This window comes from Lichenostomus cassidix, chromosome 3 (assembly GCF_008360975.1).
Source record: "Lichenostomus cassidix isolate B80296 chromosome 3, HeHo_3.0, whole genome shotgun sequence".
Classification (NCBI taxonomy): domain Eukaryota; kingdom Metazoa; phylum Chordata; class Aves; order Passeriformes; family Meliphagidae; genus Lichenostomus; species Lichenostomus cassidix.
The window spans coordinates 83,556,335-83,580,522 of NC_139483.1; the positions used below are offsets into that span (position 1 = coordinate 83,556,335).

A 24,188-nucleotide genomic window follows, 5' to 3' on the forward strand; every position below is an offset into this window, starting at 1 on the left:
GAGACAGGCTCTTAAGTGGATGTAGGAGCAAATAAGTCAGTTCTATGAAGCAGAGATAAGAACACGAGAATTGAATGTGAACATTTTAAAATTTTAGGATGCATACTCTTGTTTTAAGAGCTAAGAAATTTAATCTCAACAAAAGATAAAATTGAAGTCATTAGGAACTTAAGACTTGTAGGAATACATGACACTTGTGAATAGAGCTGAAATTTTCTCTAGATCCATCTTTTACCAGTTTAAGACCTCAATTTTTTTCCATCTTTATCAATTCTTCTATAGGATGGCTACAACATCGCTTGAATTACCTTAATCTAAAAGAAATCTCAAAATTGTGGCAGAACTGCTTGCTCATATATTTTAAATTCATTAACTTCCCAAGCCTGGAATGTCTAGACTGGACATAAACCATGGCGGCAGCAAAGGCAGCCAGTGACTTTACATATGAAGTGTGCAGACTTCTCATACTCTGTTTCCTCTTCCTGGAACTGAGAAAAATAAACATCTACTGCTTGATGTGGTTGCTGAAAACACGATACTATGGTCAAGATTCCTGAGCTCCCCTGCTGATTCAGGATATTTAAAAGATTTTATAGACAGCCTCTACCTGGATGTGAAGTGTATCATTATTACTGAAATACTAATATTTATCAGCTCTCTAAAGCAGAATCACACCACAAAAGCAGCAACGTATTATTACACATATGAAAATAAAACCTTTTGATTTTCTATCTCACCAACACTTTCCAAGAAAAACTAATATTTGACACAGGTCTCTTTCCTTTGGATTAAAGAAAGCCACTACAGTTTTAAAATATGTAAAGTTTACAGTCTAAAAGCAGTTTATGTTGAATGAATGATCCTTGAAAAGCCCCAGCTTGAAGAATGTCTTAAATTAAAAAGATGACACACAGATTGAGTTCCATTTGAGCAGTCACTGCTGACACATTAATAATGAAATAAAATATGCTGCAGTACTTCAAATATTTTGCAGCTGTTACAACAGCACTATTATCTAATACAGATATATTTACCAAATTCCACATTTTGTAGTACAACCATTTAAAATCAAAATACTTCTTTTTATTTGCTTAATCATTAACTGGTAATCTAATGACTTTTCAAATGTAAATCTAATCAGTGGCATTAGAACAGTTTTTTATTTCAAGTAGTAGGATAATCCCTCAGCTGTAACTATGCTCTGTTGTCACTTCCCCTCACTTAACCAAGTATTTCCAGCCACATAACAAGGTTCATGCATCCTTACAAAGGAAAACCCTCTCTCTCCCAAACCAAAAGCAGATCTTTGAGCTCTAGAAAGTTAAGGTTTCCAAACCACAACAAGGTTTTTAGCCTTTGTAACTAAAGTATATTGTTATAAGGACCACAATAAAACATTTAACTTGGCTGGACACCCCTGTAAAACTTCAGTAATCAACAATTCTAATGTTTTTATTGTCATCCATAAACTTACTTTAACCTCATACCAAATCAGTAACAATAGCTCAGTGAAGCTTCACAAATTGTCATAATAAAATTTAACTCTGCACTAACTCATTCCAAACCTGATTTCTAATTTAAGAAAAATTATATTTGTATTGGGGAGGGGCCTTTTTCCCCCTCCAAGTGTGCATGTATTTATTTTTGTATCTTGCTTTATTATGTAAAATGAAAAAAACTCGATTTGAAAACTGAATTAGAAATATGTCTGCAATCATAGTCTGTGAACACACAGCATTTGTCATAATTGTAACACAGCACTAACAGGGAATAAACTGATAGACGGAGATGCCAATGCAATCTGCAGACTACAATGCAGACCTGAACATACTAATGGATTCCCAAGATCTGAGAATGACATCTATATTAAAAGAAATTATTATATTTAATACAAAAATTGCCCATTTCATTTTTGTTTAATACAAAAATTACCCATTTAGCTTTTGTTTAATACTAACTCTCTACAGAAGTGCACATGAAATATTAATTGTACCTATATTCCTAAGGCTGCTCATTATGCTTTATCATAGCTGTGTAAAGAAGCACCTTAACTGGTTTGCTTGTCATGTTTTGTGACATGATCTAGTTGCAAATTTGCAAGTTACTTAGAGTTACTAATTAAATTCTATGGATTATACATTTACCTTTAAAACGGATTCATTTATGAAAGACAGTATTAGATCACAATACAGGACTCAATAAAACTCAAAATTTTCTGTGCAAGAATAGCAATGTTCCATGACCATGAGGTTAGCTCGGCTGGTCAGAGCATGGTGCCAAACAGCACCAAGGTTATGGTTCAATTCCCATAAGGGCCATTCACTTAAGAGCTGGAGTTGAGGATCCTTGTGGGTCCCTTCCAACTCAGACTATTCTGTGATCTTAAAAACCTTAACCAGGTTTATGATCTGAGCTTAAACCTTAACAAAGCTTAACTCATGTGCCTCTTCCCCTAACACATTCCTTGTCATTTGGTCAACCAACCTTTGTATGCAAGCAACAGCACAAGCAAACAATTCATGTGGATTAACCAGACTATAATTCATATACACATACACACACATGTGTGTACATATATGTATGTACACACACATTTTCCCCCAAATCTATGAACATATCTAATACTATGTGCCATTTTTAAATAAAGAAAAAAGAAACTCTTCTTACCTTTTCAGCTGTTAACTGTTTTGATGGTTTTTCTGATTCTCTCTCTCTCTTTTTCTCTTCTTTCTTTTTTTCTTTTTCCTTCTGCAAAAAGAAAAAGCATTTTGCTAGTACCCAATTTGCAAACGTATTGAATGTCTACAGCCAGCCATACAGAATACAGAGATCCTCACTTACTCCCTTTTAAATCATAGTTTATGCTTCTATCTGCTCTGCTTCCAGAAGTGACTAATTTTGCTCAAATACTAATACTAAAAATACTGTGACTTTTAGAGTCTATTCGAGAAATTCACTTTTTCACCTGCTCGTCTGCTTTTCTGCTTATAAGAAGAAAGAATAAAGAACCAGTATTGCTTGTCCTAAGCTAAGCAGAGCTGAAGAGAAAATCTCCATTAATTCTGATAACCACAGAGGGTGGATGTCAGCTGCTCTGACCAAAGAACTAGACTAAGGTAATTTGCATGCAGCTTTCTCAAGCAAGGTACTAATTTTTAAAAGCTAATCTAGTAGTCTCAAAAAATACTCCTGAATGTAAAGAAGTTGCCTTGGGCCATATGACAGGCCAGCTGAGTCATAAGACATTAAGTTGTTCCAGAAAGTGAAAATATAAAAATCCCTTTACTTTGAACACATCATAATGACATAACAGAAATTTCTTCACTTTAGTTTTTAATGAACGAATGTGCCAAAATTACTGACCCAGTCAGACGGAAGCAAAGTATAAAATATTCCTTAAGGAATAACATGAAGAAGATAGAGACTTTCTAGGCCAGCAATTGCTTTGACAAAGTGTTAGTCTGCCTGCATTTACCTAGTACAACTACAGTGTAGTACTAAGTGAGTATATTTGCACACTAAAATGGATGAAGCAAGGGTTTACCATCTGTAATAAAGAGGATGAAACAGTAGCTCCTAAATGTTCTTTCAGCCCCCTTGTATCCCTTTGTTCAAAGCTTCAAAACAGCTTTGTTTCAGAAAACACTACTGTGTAGCAAGTTTCCCAATATTAGGAGGAAGGTTGAGAGCTTAGATAACTGTCTATGCAGCTCCAGTAATAAAAATAAAAAAACTTACTAGGTTACAGTTTGTGTCAGTAAGAACTGTTTGTGGGTTTTTTGCTGGTTTTTTTTAACATCAAATATATGTTTTATATATAATTTAAAAATTTTATTTAAAATTTTAGAATTTTTATAACATGGCATTTACTTAATATAGTTCTAATGCTGAGATGAAGGGATTTTTTTTGGTGGTTTGGGGGTTTTTTTGTTTTGTTTGCTTTTGTTTGGTTGATTTTGTTTGGTTTTTTTTAAGGTGACCAGGCACAGGGGAACCCATTCTTCAAAACTTCCAATAATCCATTTTCAAACTTTTTACCATATTTACCAGATGGACTGGGGCGGTCAAGTCCCAACTGAACCATGTGAATTATTTCACGAGGCATTAACCTGAACACTGAGTTGCTGGAAAATGAGACTATCACACCAAGCACCTGGTGACAAGCAGCAGAAAGCAATGATCACAGTAATGAAACCCCAGTAAGGGAGTTTAGAACATGTGTTTTGATGAAAAGAAACAGAGACCAACTTAGATTTTACTGAACATTGGGCACACAAAAGTGAACACAGCAGTCCAAACTAAAGGCCCTGCCAATACTGTATCTCACCTGTGCTGGTGCAAGGTGTTCAAGAAATGTCCATATCACTGGGACAAGTATAGAGCAGTATTTTATTTTGAGGTCATATAATAACCTGAGACTTACAGTCTCACTGAACTAGGATTACAAATGCATAGCCAAGCCTTTCAATGAAGCTTAGCCTTTCTTCCATCACTGCTTCACTGACCCTAGTATCAGCCTGCATTCTAATATACACACAAATTATACTGTCAGAGCAACAGCTTTTCTAAAAGTCTTTCATTCTCTATTCCCACTTCCCGCTCCAACCTTCTCAAGTTGAATGACTTAAATAAACATAATCTCTTCTCCCATGGAAACTTAGACAACTGCATCAAAAGGTCAAGCGAAATGATTCTCCTCCTCTGCTCTCACAGACCTTTTGCTCTGGGGCTGGGGCTCCCAATGACAGAAGGACATGGACCTGCTGCAGCCCAGAGAAAAGCCACAAAGATGATTGGGGACTGGAGCACCTCTCTCTGAAGACATGCTGAGAAAATTGGGCTTGTCTGAGCCTGGAGAAGAAAGAAGACTCTGGGAACACCTTATAGCAGTCTTTCTAAAGGGGACTTCAGCAAAGATGGGTAGGGACTCTGTCGGGATAGTGACAGGACAAGAGGGAATGGCTTTAAACTAAAAGGGGGCAGATTTAGGTTAGACATTAGGAAGAAGATTACTGTGAGGGTAGTGAGGCACTGGAACAGGCTGCCCAGGGAGGCTGTGGATTCCCCATCCCTGGAAGTATTCAAGGTCAGGTTGGATTGGGCTTTGAGCAACCTGTAATACTGGAAGGTGTGCCTTGTCCATGGCAGGGGGTTGGAACTACATGATCCTTAAGATCCCTTTCAACTCAGTCCATTCTATGACTCTACAATTCTATGATTTGGTTCCTCTCAAAGCAGAGTTGTGAAAGCAGAGTTCAAGTTTTTGCAATATTTCAGTATGTCCTGATTTCCAGTTTGACGTCAACATTTTTTTAAAATATGTTTTGTAAAAGAAACCTCACTTCTGGAGTAAAAAGTATCTGGGAACATTTATTCTTCACAACTTCAAGAACAAGGAGGGTTTGCAGCATATGAAATTTCATATGGCAAACACTCCATAAAGGTGACCAAATATAAATATATGCCTCTTGTTGCCCTTAACAAATCTCTGATAGCTTAATAGTGAATATATGAAGACTTAAACTGTTCTCTAGTGTTTCTGTCTCCACACCTCAGAGAATCTACAGAAACAGTCTTGATTCCCAGCAACTTTATTTTCATTCATTTAATTTTCAGTGTGGATTTGAAAATCTGCAAGTCCTTCATCTTCACACTTCCTAATTTCAATATTCAAGTTTTCTGCCTCAGCTCCATTAGACAAAAATGAATTCAGACTAAATAAAAACATTTCTCAGATGTTGCATTCATGCCAGAACTTCAACTCAAGAGTTTCATTACTTGCAAAAGCGGTCAAAAAGAACTGCGAAGATAATAAAATTAAATTGACTTTATATTGGTCCTAAGTCCTAAGCAAAGATTGTTAATTTTTTTTCTAAGTTTCATTTCTTACAACATGGCATACTAATTTCAAAGAACTTTCAAAGTGAATGCATCAATAGAGGTGGGTAAGTTAGTAAATGCAAGTTTCATTCTTAATGGCTTCCGCTACATCTGGTACAACTTAAAACACGTCAAATTCAACAAGGCTTGTGGTCTTAGTCCATGACACTGTCATTTAGATTTTAATTTATGTTTAAATATAGCTGAACTAAAATAATTTATAACTTCTGTCCAAATTTTCTGTATTTAGAAGGAAGAAGTTTGATTTGTGTTCAGATCATAAATTATTTCATATACTGTATAGTCTTGATTTAGAGTGAAGTATCCAAAAAGAGTCTAACACTGGGCATTCACATTCTAAAAAATAATTTTCATTATTGTTGCAAATTGTGACATTTACTGAAAGTTGATTATGTTATCTAAAGACTCATCTAAACACTAAATGTAATGTTAGTACACACACATATCCCAGCAAGGAGAGATATTAAAACCAGTGTGAGTCAAATTAATTCTGTATTTGTCTCCATTGAGAATGAACTAAATGGCTGGAACAACACTCATAATTTATATTATGAAACAAGCAAGTAATACAAAAAAATACCAAAAATTATTCCTGATGAGACAGTACAGTGTCACTCATGCCCATTAGCTGGGAATTACGTGGGTTTTTCAGTTTTGTGACACTAAACCAGAGGAGAACCAGAATTTTGACATATAAACACCAAGAGGTAACTACCACACATGTACTTTGCCCTGCAGTATTGGCTCTTTTCATTTAGCTACTCCAAGAAATAAAAGGAGAGACATATTTCAAATGTGGGAAGTATTAACAGCAATTCAAACTCTCAAGTTACCTCAGTGAATTTACTCTATAGAGACGTAAACATTTGTGCAAAGCAGTAACCTGATAAGAGTTACACCCAAAACCAATATACCTCTGCTTTGCTCTTCTCAGCAGCGGCTTGCAGAGAAGGAGAAGATGCCAAAGGCTGAGCAGCATCAGATGATATCTGCACAAAACAGAGGAAAGAAATGAAAAAGAAAATAAGCAAGAACAGCTGGGAAGGAAGGCAGCAGAGGCAGCTAAGAGACATGATTTTCATTCCTTTTTTTTTTTCCAATAATCTTGGTGGTGGTGGTTACACAACGTAGAAGAAACATAAAGAGGAGACAAAGCTGGTTTTTTTTTCTGAGTACAATATTTAAAGGAAATGTATCAGGTAGGAAAGTGTGACTTATAATGAAATTCACAAGAACAGAATATAAGAAAATGAACCCGGATAAAAATCATATCAAAGGCCTAAGAAAAATAATTAGGTTTCATCCATTGTTCAATTTTTATCCAGTGTAACTACTGAAATATTAATGTCCTGAAGCATGAAGACACACTGTCCCAGAGGAGGGGGAGAGAAGAGAGTGCCTTTGTTCTTATTCACAGTAACAGAATATTTTTATTAAGTGAATGCAAAATAACTCTGAAAGTTATACATTAATTAAAGTTCTAATTAACTGTTCTCTATGAGCACTCCAAGTACACAAAGAGTTTAGGGTTAATATTAAGCCACATCTTCGCACTAGGCTGAAGGATCTCCCAGACAAGTGACACTTCTTTTCTAGGAAGTGGTATGTAAAATTGCCATTAACACCACTAGACTTCCAGAATTATCCAAAAGGTGTAAGTTATATATGCAACAGATAAAATTTGCTCCAAAAAATAGGATTTCTCTAAAGGCATTTTCATACATCTTCCTATCCCATTTTTTATGCATAGCTGATCACTTTAATAGAAACATTATCTTTCTATTCCCCTTATTATAAAAATGCAACTGAAATACATTTTCTAAGTATGTAGAAGATCTTCAGAGCTATAAAGCTGACACTTCCACACTGTTTTGTATCACCTCTATTATCTAGAAGGAAAATTTAGAAATAAATGGAGCTATAACAAAGCAGGTCATTATGTTGGACCAAATAAGCAATTTAAATGACATGTTTTTACTTAGTTAAAAAAATGTAGCTTGCACTAAATGGAAACTGAAAGCTGACAAAAAACCCCATCCCAGCTCACTTGTAAATACCCCATATTTCTTACAGAAAATCCTACCAGTATCTTTAGTTATACAGCTGGAATATTCATAGAATTTATATATTTAGCATTTTTACTAAGTCAGAAACTATGTCTATGCTGGAATGTGGTGTAGAGCTGCAGGAAAGATATTTATAAGGTTTAATTTTAAAACCCAATTTTACCTGCAGAAATATGAAACAGAAGTCTCATTTCTAAAGTTACTGCTTTAAAATCCTCAGGTTATTAGCAGAGTTATGGATACACCTGCTGCAATGAAGCAGTTTCTCAAACAGCAGCATTCTGTTGCTATAGGAACATTGGGATCCTGTTTATTCTGACTGCACCACATTGTAACCAAATAATGTCAGAAAATTTATTAGGTAACGATATAATATATTGAACTATGAACTCTAACATCATGCTCCTTACTGAGTTTTCAATTAGATACAAATGTCTAAAATTCTGATAATGAAGCATCTTACGTATACTTTCAAGTTGCTAAAGATACAGTGGGATTTTGGGTTTGGAGTCTTTTTCATTCTTTTGTATACTTCAGATTTTAGGAAAATTTAAGCTTGATAGCTGTCACAGGTGAACAGCTACTCACCACACAGAACCGGATAAGCAGAATTTCATTTGGGGGTTAGGGGGGAAATCAGCACTATAGTTGTTTGTGTCAATTTCCATCCTCCCATATTAGTTCTCAATCTTCAAATCCTCTTCATAAATTAAGGGATTATCTAACCTAGAAGAAGGCAACCCTATGAAGGTCTGAAAGCAATTATTATAGTTTTGCCAATCAAGTAATGGAATCCTAGAACCAATGAAGAGGTATCATGCAAGCTATAAGCAGGGAACAGAGTGAAAAGCAGTTGCTGTTTGGCCTGGGATATAGAACAAGATGTACAAGTGGAGAAATGCCCAAGCATTTAAAGACAGCCAGCAGCATTACAATACTTCATGCAAAAAAGAGCACTTGAAAGCATGCTTCATATGCAAATATTCAACTAAGCAAGAGAACAAAAGACATATGACTGAAGCTAAGCTTTAAGAGAAAACATTACAATGTATAAAGAACAGATTAAGCTTATATGATGAAAGCAACAGTACAAGGTTGAGCTGCTGAACAGCTTTATCACCACTGTATCGTGTTGAATTTGTTATCTACCAGGCTGCACCAGATAAGCTGTATGAAAAAATCAAATCAAACTGAGTGGCTAGACAAAGCTAAACATGTAAGTGTTATATACCTAGAATTTTTTTAAGACTTTGACACCATTTTCCAGAGCATTCTCCTGGAGGAACTTGCTGCTCATGGCTTAGACGGCTGCACTATTCTGTGAGTACACGCTGGCTGCGTGGCCAGGCCCAGAGAGCGGCGGTGAACGGAGTCACAACCAAAGAGTGGTTGGTCACTAGTGGGGCTCACCAGGGCTCAGTACTGGGACCAGTCCTGTTTAATATCTTTCTTTTTCCAGGATCTGGATGAAGGAATGGAGTGCACCCTCATTCAGCTTACAGATGTTACCAAGCTGGGCAGGAGTGTTGATCTGCTGGAGAACAGCAAGGCTCCCCAGAGAGATCTGGACAGGCTGGATTGATGGCCCAAGGCCAAGAGAACAAGGTTTAATATGGTGAAGTTCCAGGTCCTGCATGTGGGTCTTTTGGGGAAGTGACTGGAAAGTTGCCTGGGAGGAAAGGATCTGGCAATGCTGGCTGACAGCCACCTAAATTTCATCAAAATCCAAAAAGCAATTTCCAGCAATATTCCAGAATCCAACACACTGATTCACTCTGATAACACTTTCGTACTACGCTCTGGAAAGCTGTCAACTAAAGTTATCTTTGATTACTGGCACTTTAAAATACCCAACAAAACCAGTGGTGACCCCTTTAACCAATCATATGCACTGGTAGAAAAAAATGAATAAAGTTTTGTGATTGAGTGCATTACGAACGTATTGCAGAATGACAACATCAATTTAATTTTTAACTGAGGAGTAGTTAGGTCTTTTGACTCTTTGCCTAAAACAAACAATGATGGCAAGGAGCAGTTTCTTAAGTTTTCACATTTCTCACTTTTCCACAAAATTTCAATTGTGTTTCAGATCAGAAGACTTGCAGTTATTTAATTATTAGCAATTCTTGAATCTCCTTCCATTGTGTTTTATGACTCCTTTTCAAAAAGGTGATACAGCAAAAATAAACATTTTGTATTATGAAATTCAATATTATCTTTAAAGCATCTGGTACCTGCAGAGCAAGAAATTACATACACATGCAATAGTACTGTAAGACTTCATTTTTACCTACGGTCTGTGAGAAACCCTTTGGTGCACAAAAAAAATTTAAAATCAGAAAAGGAAGAATCTGCAGATTTACAGTATTAGTCCATCTCCCTGCCTCTTTTACATGGCAATATGTTACCTGTCCCCATTTCCTCCCTAAAACACTTCTGTATTATCTGTTATTACTTAGTAGCGGCACTACCAAAATACATGCTAGGTTAACAGTTCACATTAAAAGCAACAAAACAAACAGTACTTGGCCCAATGTCTTGCACCAGACAACAATTCCGAGTAAAAAAAGTAAGCTTTAAACAAGATCTAAATGAAGCTATCAGGAAACATGACATACAAAATTTCAGAATATTTTTACTTTAATTTAGTTTGTACTAACAATTTTCTGATGGTACATAACAGTCATACAAACAAAATCAGTCATTAAGGTGTAGGTACTAAATAAAGTTTTCAGCTGCTTTTATTGGTAGTTTTTCCAAAATCCTGCATTGATGCTATTCATGCCATTATTTAGCCTTTTATTAAAAAGGACTCAAGTTGGAGCTTTATAAACCTACACTAAGCTTCCATTTAAATATGAAATGTAAGGTGCTATCATGCAGAAGATTCAAGAGATTAAAAATGAGTGCGTTATCAAAGCATTCAGCAAGTTCGTAGCTGAACCAAATACAAAAGTGCCCTCGAGTGGCCAGTTTATACACACACAATATGCAGGGAAATGACCTAAATGAAGAGGACTATTCTGTTTTCATTTGACAGGTTTTAAATTCAGCTGCCACATATGGTTTTTCTTATTTCAGCAGACTTTTGACTTTATTACTGTATATCTCCAACAAATGCTGACAATACTAAAATCAGTAATTTATCTTAAAGCAGTAGCAATTATAGACTGCTAGCAGATGCATGTAAACACACAATCAATTGCTTGACATTTTTTGAAGAGGCCTATTCTTGAAAAACTGAAAGAAGTATAAGAACATTATTGTACTATTAATAATACTTATCTATGAATTTTTGGAAGTTCTTTAGGGTAACTGGCAAGTCATTTTTTAAACTACTAAAATGTCTCCCTGTGCTGGTTTTGGTTGGGTAGAGTTAATTTTCACAGCGGCTAGTGCAGGGCTTTGTTTTGGATTTGTGATGAACACAGAGGGTTGATAATAGTGATATTTTTGTTACTGCTGAGCAGGGCTTACACAGATCCAAGGCCTTTTCTGCTTTCCATACAGCCACACTGGCGAGGAATTTGGGGCTGCATGGGAGGCTGGGAGGACAGACAGCCAGGACAGTTAACCCAAATTGACCTAAGGGATATTCCAGACCATGTGACATCATGCTCAGGATATAAAGCAAGTGGAAGAAGGAGGAAGGGGAGAACATTTGGAGTGATGCCATTTGTCTCCCCAAGTCACCATTACACATGATGGGGTCCTGGAAATGGCTGAACACGTGTCTGCCCTCAGGGAGTACTTAATTAATTCCTTCTGTTGCTTAGCTTGTGTGCATGACTTTTGTTTTCCCTGTTAAACTATCTTTATCTCAACCCAAAAGTTCTCTGGCTTTTACCGTTTTCATCTCTCTTCCCAATCCCGCTGGTGGCAGAGTGAGCGAGCAGCTGTGTAGTGCTTAGTGAGTTCAGATGGTTTAGTCTGGAGGAAAGAAAACTGGGGGATGGGGAATAGGCAGGGAACAAAGACTAAAGCAGAAAGTCTCTGTTGCGTGTACCATCCAAAAACAGGACCAGCAGGCACTGAACATAAATTGAAACACAGGAAACTCCACTGAAACATAATTTTTTTTTTTCTTTACTGTAGAGGTGACTGAATACTGGAACAGGTTGCCCAGAGAGGTTGTGGAGTCTCCAGCCCTGAAGCTACTCAAAACTCAATTCTACATGAGATTAAATAACCTGTTCTAGATGACCCTACTTGGAGCAGGGAGAACTGAATGATGTCCAAGGGTCCCTTCCAACCCGAGCTATTCTGCAATTCTATAATTCAACCCATTCTAACATAATGATCTTGAAAATAATTTACCCTCCTTGCCCTATCTCTGCCCTCAAGTCATAATTCTTGTATTTCAGTGCTTTCTATTAATGCCTATCTTGATTAGCATATCTTAAAAACACATTCTATCACTTGATTCAAAAGTTTTTCATGGACCACAAAAAATCCCAGTAGAGTTATTGCACTTTTGGGAGGGGTAACTAGTAACCTCTCTCCGTGACAATGACAGAACACTTCTGAATGCTGGCTGGTGCAAACTGAAATGTTCATGTGCCTGTCATACCCCAATCTGTACATTTTAAGATGCCTACCTCACATACTTTAGTGCAGTAAATGTCTTACAGATTTAATCTCTTTTAAGATAACTATCTGGAAAGTGTGCCATCATAATCTCTAAACGCACAACACATTTTAGCCAGCTGGCTAAGTTCATACTTCTTAAATTATACACCATGTCTTAGGAAACCATGAAAAATGTAGACCCATTATTCTTTTCTTCAGTGAACTTAAGAGTTACATGAAACTTCTGCTCCATACATAATTCACACCCTTTCTTAAATATAGAAACATTGTTTACTATTCTCTAAACATTGTCAACATGTGATAATATATTCTCACTTCATGAACTGGAGTACATTGCACTAGTTCATGATTTTTGAGACTGAATGTATTCAAAATCTACTTCAGTTGAATCACCATCCACCCTGAGTAAGGCAATTTCCATATGCTTTCTTCTATATACTTATTTTTATTAAAAGCTACAGAGATTGTTTGCAATGATACCTACATAGCTAACCATTATCCTCACTCAACAGAGGGACCTCATTGCTTTTCTTCATTACTGGTATGGCATAAGGGTCATTGTATTAGATTAAAAAAAAAACCAATAGTTGAAGACAGGTTGTCTTTTATTTTACATGAAAGAAGAGGTGCTAAGTTGTTTTTGTTTTAATTTGGCAAGTATGATTGCTTCAAACTTGATTTCATGAATCTCTGTGCAACTTTAGTACATTTTTAATTTAGCAGTACGTAGTTACGGTCAAATACAACTACTACAGTTGTGTACCAGAAACAACTTTTTTTAGTGCAATCCTGTGTCTCAAGGAGTCACCCCAGCAGCTGTTACTCAGGAGCATTTTCTAGACAGATTTTATTATTTCTGGAACCTTGGTTCTAAAAATTGCACATTTTCTCATTATTTATTGGTAAGCTGTGTAATGATCCACTTCAAAGCTAAAGTCCTCCAGTCAGTAATTTTGGAAGATTTTTACTAACTCCACAAAAGCTAAAACAAGCAGGATTTGCCATTTCTTTTGGCCTCTGCATCTAAGATCATAGGCTCATTAACAACTGTTCCTCCATATAACCAGTTGCATTGCTCTGATAAGTATTTGGGACTCAATACAGAGATTATCAGTCAAGATGAATACTCTGTTCAGACATTACTTTCATAAAACCACACAGTCCAGAACATCTCTCCACGGCTCACATTTGTCTCACTTATATTTAGTGCAACCATTCTGAGAAAGTCCATCAAGTAATTTATACATACATACAAGTTCAGATTCTTAGGAAAACGTGTTTGTATAATTGTAAGCTGTGCTCTTCAATCTTCTTCTTCTAAGAGCATTCCAGGAGACAATAAACTAAAGGACCATAAAAGAGTCCAAAGCAAACAAAAGGTTTAACAGTCTTCAGGACTACGATGGTTACAGAAGAACCTGCTCTGCATGCTTTACCTTTTAGTTCTAGGATTGTTGCATACAAAAAAACCCTATGATGAATATAAAAAAATTTGCCTATGGTTGAAAGAGATGATGAGGTACAATGTTGAAGTGGAATGATATTCCAACAGTTTTGTGTCTGTACTACTTGAAGGATAGTTTTAATATCCAAAATCACCTCTCACTACTTGACCTATGGCAACTGTCTGTAGTTAACTACAGAAGCAATGCAAGCTCTGCATTTTATAGGCTTTAAAGGATAAATGAAGTGAAACAGCAAGCATATTGCACAGGAAGCTCTTCTTGTTACTTGTATCTTACATGCACCATTTATAAAGATGCCCTAATTGTTTCACTGCTATGTGAAGTTTGACTTATTGGATTCTATGCTATACTTTACATCATTCAGAGCTTACATATGCCTAAAAATCAAGAATGGGGTTTCGCAGAAAAGTAATTCCAGGACAACAGTATTAAGCTGAAGATACTTGCTAACAGCTACTACTGCTCCTAAATTAATTATTCAAAAAGCAAAAACAGTTATTTCCAATAAACAATACCACATCACACGTGTTATTTACAGGACAATACATTATTCTAGGGTGTCAGCCTCTGAGATCTTTTTTATAAATAAGCCAGTAGCCTGCATTGGGTCTGCGCAAGAAAATGAGCATAACTATTAACTGATAACCCACTTAAAACAGCTGAGCAAATTGTACCATACGTTTAGTCCTGAACAGTGATACAGAACCTGCATCTCACATTTTTCAAAAAATGGCAGATCAGAAAACTCTGATATATATGCAATTTAATAGATTTTAAATATTTTTAAAGTCAAGTTGCTTTCAGTCAGCATTAAATTATTCCAATGTGTGTTTGATTCCTACTTAAATGCATTACTCTATTTAACATGTAACTAGCCAATAAGAACACAGATGCTTTTTTTCCCCACAGCTTTATCCTGCATCAATTTTCAGTGAACCATGAAAAAAAAATTCGTATTTGCGTATTTTTAGTCTGCATGTTTGATGGCACTACTGGCCTCTGCACTAGCTAGGTTTGCTATTGTAGTGTGCAGCTCTAAAAACCAAACTTAGTAATACAACAGTCTTGTCAGAAAACAAAAGATCTCACATAATTAAGAATAAAAAAAAATTGTAACAAAAGACAAATTTGTAACTCACAGTAGCAAATGAATCCTGACAGTAAAAAACTGAACCTTAACATATACTCCCAAGCTTCAACACACAGAACAAAAATAGTAGAGAAATGTACTGCTATACAAACTTGAAAACCTTATGAACTCACCAAAATTACACTAAGAGAAATATTATACTTCATGTTTTCAAGCAATCTATCCTAAACAACTTTTATGCTACAGAAAGCTTTTACCACAAGCCACTTGCAACAGTGGATGAAATCTCAGAAAGCCCCTTAAATTTTTTCATCACCTTAGTGAAATTACTACATTAAGGAAAATGATCCTTAGGCATTGCAGTCCTGTTTCTGGACTTCTGTATCACCTGCTTATATGCAGAAGGGATTCATTGTACCAAAAGACAATATATGCATGCCTCTCCAACTTAAATTGGTCCTAATCCACGCAGAAGGCATTTCTGTTCCAAAGATGATAAGAAAAGGTGTGCTAAAAAAGCTCATGTGTCCCCCCAGTAACACTAATTTAAATTAAAAATAGGATACAAGGTGCTCTCTGCAAAAGTAAGTAGGGTGAATAAATTTTCCAGAAGAGCTTGCCATGGTATATAGCACTGACACCTCACACTTTACACCTACACTTGCACTTGTCCCTGTCAAAGTTCATTGCCTATTCAGGCAGAGTAGTAAGCTACAAGTTAGGCCATACTTAAATAATGTAGGTACAGAGGAGTGTATGTTTAAGTATAAATACAACTATATAAAGAAAAATGTATAAACTAGATAATATGTTCAAGAGACAGCTGTATCAAAAAAAAAAAACCAAAACAAAACCTAACAAGACTGGGAACTTCAGTAATGGCTCAAACTCTCAAAACTGCTTTGCCAGAGAAGCACTCCTCAGCTTACTGTAGTGAACACAGAGCTACAGGATTTAACAGCAGGCTCATCGTATTGCCTGTGTTTGCTACTGCAGTGCACCTCGCTGCTAACAACAGTCTGGAATTCAGCAGAAGGGCTCAAAACACTTCAGGATTTCTCATCAAGATTTACAGAGAATGAGGGAAGACCATTTCACCAGAAATAGTAATCTTATCGTATCCCTTTAACACGGAAAAAGATAAATAAAAAAGACTCAAGCTATACTGTTAAACAACTACCCATCAGTGAAAGACACAATATAAAATGTCATAAACAAGTTACCTGTTGGATCACAATGCTTTGCTGATATAAATGTAATAGACAACATGTAGAACCTAGGAACAGTCTTCAAGAGATAGAGAATAAAGCACTTAGCTCTGAGTCAGAAAGTTTTCAACTGTAAAAAATATTTTAACATACATAACGTTTGTTACATTTCTCTTATGTAGCTTTCAAAAAAAAAGTGACAATTCTTGGTTAAAGTGTTTACTTACGTTGAAGGCATTCATTGCATTTTTATCATAATACTTCTTCTTTTCATACTTATCCCTGATGAAAAACTCCACAGCTCTGGAAGTAGCTAGTTTAAGGAAAATATGCATTCAGATAAATAGTAACAACAATCTAAAAACCTCATTCATTATTCAAATTTAAAAAACTGCACCTGATTAATCTCATTTTGTATTTTTAAAACAGCAAAACAAACCACTCTGCACAGAACAACTGCTATTGCAATGCCCAAAATTAGCTTCTTTGTACTACACAAAATGAATCAGTTTAATCTCTTAAGAAAGCAATATGAGAAATAGAGTATAAGCAACGCAGTGTTGCACAGTTAGGACATTTTCACCTGGTATTTATAATCTACATGGCTGTAGTACTGAAAATATTTGAACAATGGTACTCATATATGGTAATTAATTGTAGTTCACTATCTTAACTTGGGAAAAAATACTTTCTCTTCAGAAAAAAGGTGAAGTGTATGTACCTGTTCTCTGATTTGCACAAGTAATACCATTTATCAAACACTGATCATGAACACTACTCTGAGATCACTAAGTCCTCCATGAGAGTCTCCTGTTGCAACAAACATCTCTGTGGAAGGGAAAAAAGCTAAAACAACCAGTGATAAAAAGATACTGAAGCAAAAATGGAAATAGCAGCAAGCATATTGATGTAGAAAACCAGAACTGACAATCCAGTAGCTCAAATGCGAACAGGAAAGCTAGTTGTTTTCCTCATTTATTTTCTCAGCTTCATAAAGCAGCTCATCCAAAGCAGTGTGACTACTTTAATTTTAGTAAAGCTGACTCTCTAGGATCTGAAGAATAAATTTTAACTACTTTGCCCAGCAATGTGATTATCCATTCAAAAACTGATATTGCAACAGTGGAAGCTCAGACTCGTTGCCTCTCAAACTTCCAAAGCAATTTTTCCTCAATCAATGGAAAGATAGCTTAGCTCCACAAACTATGTCCTAATCTTAACACTGAACTAGAGTACTCAGTCACTTCATTCTGGGCATCAAACCATATTGTCAAAAATCATAGCTTCAAATTGTATGCAAGCGTCACCTAAAGTTACAAAAATCAAAACATTGCTTTCTATCTGTTTCCAAATATATATAAATTGCATCCTGAGCACTTTGAAGATACAACTGTCTTAGTACTAATACTGCAAAAAATTATTCACTCTGTTGTTGGAAAAAACCATTTTTCAACATGAAACTAAAGATACCATACAAACCCCCCCCCAAAAAAAAACCCCATCACAACGATCCTTAAAGTTAGCTTCTACACTACAGCATCCTTGCCAAGTACAAGGGAAGGAAAAACATGCTCAGAAAGGTCACTCGTGATTAAGAAGCAGAAACAATGAGGGGTCTTTAGCAGGAGATTTTTTGACAGATCCCACATACACATTTCTCCTGTGTCTCCACTTTACTACCTTAAAACTAGAAGTATATTACAGTGCTACAGGAAGTTAAACACTAATAGAGATGAACATATACAAAGTTGATCATCACATGCAAAATATTTTCATAGTTAGTCCAAAAGAATATTCAGACTATGAGAATATTCACAACCCGAACACAGATGACATACTAAGCTGATTTTGTAGTGATACAATGAGCAAAGAAAAAAGGCAAAAAACACCCATAACACAACAGCTTGTCATGAATGCCAAGTAGGTAAGTAGCTGCCAAAGTTAAGGGAAACTTGAGAAAAAAAACCCAGAAAATGCTGGTATCACCTCTCCGGGTAGTGCAGTTTTAATGAAGAAAACACAGGCAATGAAATATACTCAGTTGACTAAGTCTACCAGTTAGAAGCTAACAACTATTCATAAGGGTATGCAATAAACTGAAGGCATACAGTGTGAACAAAAGAATTATTTTGAAAGTCTAAAAACTAGACTTTTGATCTAATCTGACAAGAAAAGCTTAAAGCATTACTGTTTCTCCAGTAGTAGCACCAGTGAATTCAAGTCAGCTTCAGTAAAAATAAAATACACATCCTCAAGATCCATTTTTGAGTAAGTTTTAGTCAAAATATTTTGGTCATATGGCTCAAATAAAGTTCTAGAACATTGCAGCTGGAATACTATGGTGTTAGCTGGTTCCAGTTACTTTTTTCTTATGAGGATGTATGTTTAATTCAAAAGCTACTAGAACATGAAAAAAAAAGGTATCTGTTCTGCTCAAGTGCATTTTACAATGAAGAGTCTAACCCTTCCAAAATAAAATCTTCTGGCATAACATATTGATTGTAGTTGCTAATAAACAGAAGAACCAAAATCACCTTTATATATAGCAAAGCCTCTTTATCAGCTCCTGTAGCTGGGGAAAGACTCAGCTCACTTAAGAGCGGGTGTTTAGGATCTCATTATAATTAAAGAGCTCCAGTAAGATCAGGTGAAGCAAATCCTACTTATGGAGTAACTCCACAAAATCAAGAAAAAAGGCCAAATACAAATTAATGCCATTATATATTATCCTAGTGATTCAGTAAAGGTATTTTTGAGAACAGTTATTTATTGCCAGTAGACAGTTTTTCTCCCAACCCTTCCTGTCCAGATACCTAGTGATAATCACACACAAACACTACTGGTGGCCAGAGAAGTTGGGTTTATTTATGTATTCCCATGCTAGTCACCTAGAGAAAGAAATCCATGCTTCACTTGAAAAAGACGTAATGGCTTATTTTACTTCACCATTCAGCTCATTATTTCCTGATCAATGCTTCTAACTTCAGCTGGCAGTTACTCAAGATAAAGACAGAATATTCAAGAGCTCTCCAGTATCACTCTAACTTCCTACATACAGGGAATTTATGAAGTCACCTCTTCTGAACACAAAAATAAATGCTGCTTGCCAAATCTCATTACAAAGTAGATTTGCTGTGACTGAAGTAATTTAAACCTTTTCTGAATTGTTCTCAACTTCCACTGTCATTTCTTATACAACAATATCAATGAAATAAATAACATGAGCTGACAAATGTAGCAGTTCCGTGAAACAGTCATAACATCTAAATTGCATTAAAAGTCATTTCAATGTGAAAGCCGAAACGAAAAGGATACTGATCTGTTTGAGGCCTTCGGAAGTTCTCTGGCAGATTAGCTTCATAGAGTAGTCTTGCTTTAGTATTTCCCATTTCCTGCATGCACTAAAGAAAAGTAGTAGAAAACAGTTAGTTCACGTCCATTGATACTTTAAACTCTGAAACAGTCAGAATGCTACTGGAGTGATCAAATGACATTACAAGTTTTTAACTTGGAGACTTCCCTGTTGCCATATGTCTTTGGGAGATATGACCATGGCACAGGAAGGCTGCCTGCCCAGACTTGATGGACAAAAGCTAACATTGATGCTGTTTGCAGTGTAAACTAACCCATCCAGGGAAAGATAAGCTTTGACCTCTCAGGATGGCTCTTCAGACCATGAAGACAAGGAGTAAGAAAATTTGTCTGATGGCTGGAAGAGGCTTCAGACTGGAGCATAGCTGGAAGAATCAGTGCCTGATACATCAAAAGAATGCAACCAGACATCACACAAGATGTTTGAGTGCTACTGTCCTGTCCCTAAGTAAAGAGGCTTACAACACTTTTCCTACAGATACTACCATGAAGTAAGTTTCAGAGTCCCTGGAGCAAGGTAGAATACATCTAAAATGCTAGAGCTAAACCAATTTCTGAAGTGAGTTTTATGAACTTAGGCTGACTACACTAGAAATATGATACATGTAAAAGCTGGTAGGATGGTAAAACATTTAAGTTGGGCATCATGATAAATGCAAGTCCTTTCAAAAGTACTCCTGACATCCCTTCCAAAGTGGAAACATATTTGAAGATATTTTACCTGTATTTGCTCTGGCGTCCATTGATCCAAGTTGACAGACTTGACCCTTGATATATGAACCCCAAGATTTCGATGTATTCCAGCACATCTGATGCAGATAAAAACACCAGTGTTCCAAGAAGCCCATCTTGGACCTAAAAGGAATAGGGAAATAAATCAGTTGTTTTCAAAAGTCCATATACTGTGAAGATTTTCTTTGGCATAACTCTGTACTGACATTGTGAATGAACAGGCTTGAATAAAGGCTCACAGTTCCTTCCCTAGAATACCACTTTTAAAAACCTCCACTGTTAACAATTTTATTTACAGATTTCTACTTCTAAATAATGTCAAAAAATTTAACTAGTCAGGTTTATCTAGAAAGTTGTATGTTGTGTCCATTTCCCCATCTTCAAAACAACCCAATAAACAAACTTAGAAAGTTGGCTTAGTAGCAACAAGATTTTTGCTTGCATCTTGAGTAATCCTTATGGCTAAGCCTCAGATGAAGCATCAACACAAATCAGTAGAAGTTTTTCCTTTTCTCCATTTAAAAGCTTTTTAAGACATGCATCTGTACTTAACTTGAAATTAAATGCAGAGCAATCATATTAATGCAACAAATCCTTTAATACCTCATATAGCACAGACTCTACAACAGCAGCATGTCCCTCCTTAAGGAATGATTACACAGAGATTTGCAAAACCAACTGATAAAAGTATCTGCCTAAGAATGGTGGACAATGGAGTATGTTCAGTATCCTTATTTCTAAACTACAGTATGAGTTGCCATTCACAGCCCAATGGATTTTTTAACAGAATCAGGCTGATTTATGAACCTTACCATCGTTTATCAGCTGTGCTCACATGTTGAGACAGCTTAAGTATGCTGGCCTGAATTATCACAGTGACACTTAGCATGTCTCACTTGAAATTACTATCCAGTCTCTAATTAAACATATTTATATCAATTTATTCCATCACCACTGTTAAAGGCACTACTTTGAAGTCCATCTAGTTCTGAGCTCTAAGGAGTTCAAAGATTAAATAATTACCATCAAAAGCAAGAAGGTACACTGAAGAGTTGGAAAACATTTCAAGCAGTTATTTTCTGCTTTTGCATGACAGCTGCGCACCTAGACCACTCCTGCAACTGCAGTAGTTTGCATTTCAATAATATATTGCATGAACACTTTCCTGGGACCTACAAAAGAGCTAAAAGTCTTTAGCTTAGGACTGGGCTGATATGACCCCAGGCAAGCACAGAGCTGCTCACTCACCCTCCTCTCCTACAGGACAGGGAGAAAAGAGCAGGAAGATGAGAAGACTTGCAGACTGAGATAACAGTTTTATTAAGTGAATCAAAAACTGCACACAAAGGGGGAAAAAGAGAAGAGAGGATTTCTTCATTGCTTCCCATGGTCAGGCAGCTGTCCAGCCACTTCCTAGAAAGCCATGCTTCTGCACCCACAACACTTGCTTTGGATGACACCACCATAAACAAGGTCTTTTCTTCCTCTTCCTTTCCTTGAGCATTTGTTGCTTGAGCACTTTATCACACAGCAGGGAATGGACAATTAGAGTCAGCAGATGTCACAGCTGTGCTCCTCCCAATTTCTTGCCCACCCACCACTCGCCCTCTGAGCTCTGGGGAACAGAACAGGAAAAAGAAAAGCTCTGATAGTGTTCAAGCGCTGTTCAGCAATAGCCAAAATAAGAAACCAGGAGAAATCCTTTAAATTCGACTCCATTCTTTAGAATTGCTACTTGAAAATCCCAAGACACATTCACAGATCCCCACATTTGTTGCAAGAAGCATTACTCTTACGAGTGGAAATACTGACTTTTAATGTAATCACCTTGCTTTTATCTTGTTCAATGCCTCAAAAAGTCAGTTAACTTGATGTCCACTGCTTGACCTTTAAAACCATAATCATTAAAATGACTGGCAGTTTTCAAAATGAGAGCTACTATCATAAAGGCAGATTTCAAGGGTCAAGAGATCTAAGAGTTACCTACCAAAACCCACAAATCTTTTCCCACATGGCAATTCTATGATGCAACTACTACTTGAGAGATAAGAATGGTCAGACTGTTTGTAATGTGTCCTAACTACTTTAACAACTAGCAACTTCTGATTTGCCTTTGTATCTTCTATTATAAACCACTACAGACACAAAATACTCTTACACTTGCTAGATTTATATTACAAAAAGGCCCCACTTAAAATTTATGCTATTTTCAATTTTAGTGCTCCAGGATAAGAGTTTTGCAGGTCATTTGCCTCAACCTATTAATCAAGTTTCAGCTAAAATAGTACACCAGAAGAAACTTAATAAAAAACCTTAGCCACTTCATTGTAGATCAAGTATCTCAGTTTATGCAATAGATTAATCTATGTGATTAATCTATTACAGTTTAGAAACAGGTAATATAAAGTCTTGTGTACCTAACAGCTTCTCCAGTTTTTTCCTCAAAGTATAACCCATGTGTCTTCTAAAAACTGGAGCCTGTTTTGATCAGGTTACTACAGGGACAGAAGGTGTTTAACTATAGTATCTATATGCTGTCCAAGTTTTTATCCCTATAGGGTGTTTACACAACCACTATGAAATTTTCACAACAAATAAGTTTGTACAACTACACATCACATGAATTTCCTATTCTTCAGATACTGCCTCAGCTGTGAGATCCCAGAAAGGCAAATTCCACATTAATGAGACAGGACTGGAAGAGGTCTTGATATGACTGAATTCTAAAGAAAGTAGGAGAGATTATTAACCTTGTAGTTAAAATATTACTTTTTAAATAGTTTCAAGTGTAAGACAATTTGTGAAGTAGCTGGTTTTCTCCTGGAAAAGAGCAGTTTTGTATTTTCCCAAAAGCTCAAATTTCATTAATTTGTACTTATTTATTAAATATATTAGGGAAATCAAATATGTTTAAGCAATTAAGGAACAAATTAAACAGTAGAATAACAGGCAAACCTGAGGCCAGACAGAAATGTTCATGTGTAACCTCTGAATTTAATTCTGAGTAATGACAATATGCAACATTAAACACTTTAAATGAAGAATGTTTTCATTAATACAAATCAGTCATAGCCATAGTTAAGCTCGCGGCAAGAAAAGCTAGAAGATGTTTTCTGCGTGGGCATCAAACCAACTATGCTCAACTCAACCACACAGTGAACTAATGCTTAGGCTGCAAACTTTCCTGTGCAAAAAATGTTAAAGAGCAATTTGGACTGATTTATTAAACAATTTACAGTTTTGTCAATTCTGTATGAAGTCAGGATCCTTATTTCAGTATACAGGCATTATTTTGCACTAATAGAAATATTCACAAGCTTTTTTTTATTGGGTCCTTAAAAATACATTTGGTTTTCTTCAGAAAAATTTACAATATTAACGTGGTTTAACTGCTGTGCTTATTTTGTTAGCCAACTAGGAAGAGAGATATTTGGCTTCAGAAATGAAGAATGGGCATCAAGAACCTTGATGACTGCTATTTTACACTATTTAAAATATCTTTACATGTCAGTAGTAATGCTATCTTACCTACCAAGAACTGCACTATAAAGTGCAACTTCAATCAGCCAATAATAAAATTAAATTCTTGTCATGTTTGACATAAGTTTTAATAGAATTGTAATTTTTTTCTTCTGAAAGCCATTTGGATTTTTATTAGAAGAGCTGATGTGCACTTCAGCAGCTTGCTGCAACACTCCAATAGAAATATACTCTTGAAGTTATTTCTTCAGTCATTTAAGATACAGATAACTGCTTAGAAATA

At 36.0% G+C, this 24,188-nt stretch overlaps 1 protein-coding gene and 1 long non-coding RNA gene across 3 annotated transcripts in view; one reads left to right on the forward strand and one right to left on the reverse strand.

Moving 5' to 3' along the window:
- The window catches only part of LOC146440134 (uncharacterized), a 29,999-nt gene extending 18,191 nt beyond the window's left edge, over positions 1–11,808 (forward strand). Inside the window, exon 3 of the long non-coding RNA XR_014851046.1 lies at positions 9,427–11,808. This is a non-coding gene — a long non-coding RNA (uncharacterized LOC146440134). The remainder of the gene's footprint in view (positions 1–9,426) is intronic.
- SMAP1 (small ArfGAP 1) overlaps positions 1–24,188 on the reverse strand; it is an 87,762-nt gene that overhangs the window by 39,394 nt on the left and 24,180 nt on the right. The window contains exons 2-6 of one of the 2 annotated variants that reach the window (XM_085056540.1): positions 20,415–20,548; positions 19,637–19,722; positions 16,549–16,624; positions 6,816–6,890; positions 2,668–2,748 (exon numbers count right to left, since the gene is read on the reverse strand). In XM_085056540.1, coding sequence (XP_084912666.1) covers positions 2,668–2,748; positions 6,816–6,890; positions 16,549–16,624; positions 19,637–19,722; positions 20,415–20,548 — 452 coding nt within the window. The remainder of the gene's footprint in view (positions 1–2,667; positions 2,749–6,815; positions 6,891–16,548; positions 16,625–19,636; positions 19,723–20,414; positions 20,549–24,188) is intronic. The other variant, XM_085056541.1, reaches the window with a different exon arrangement.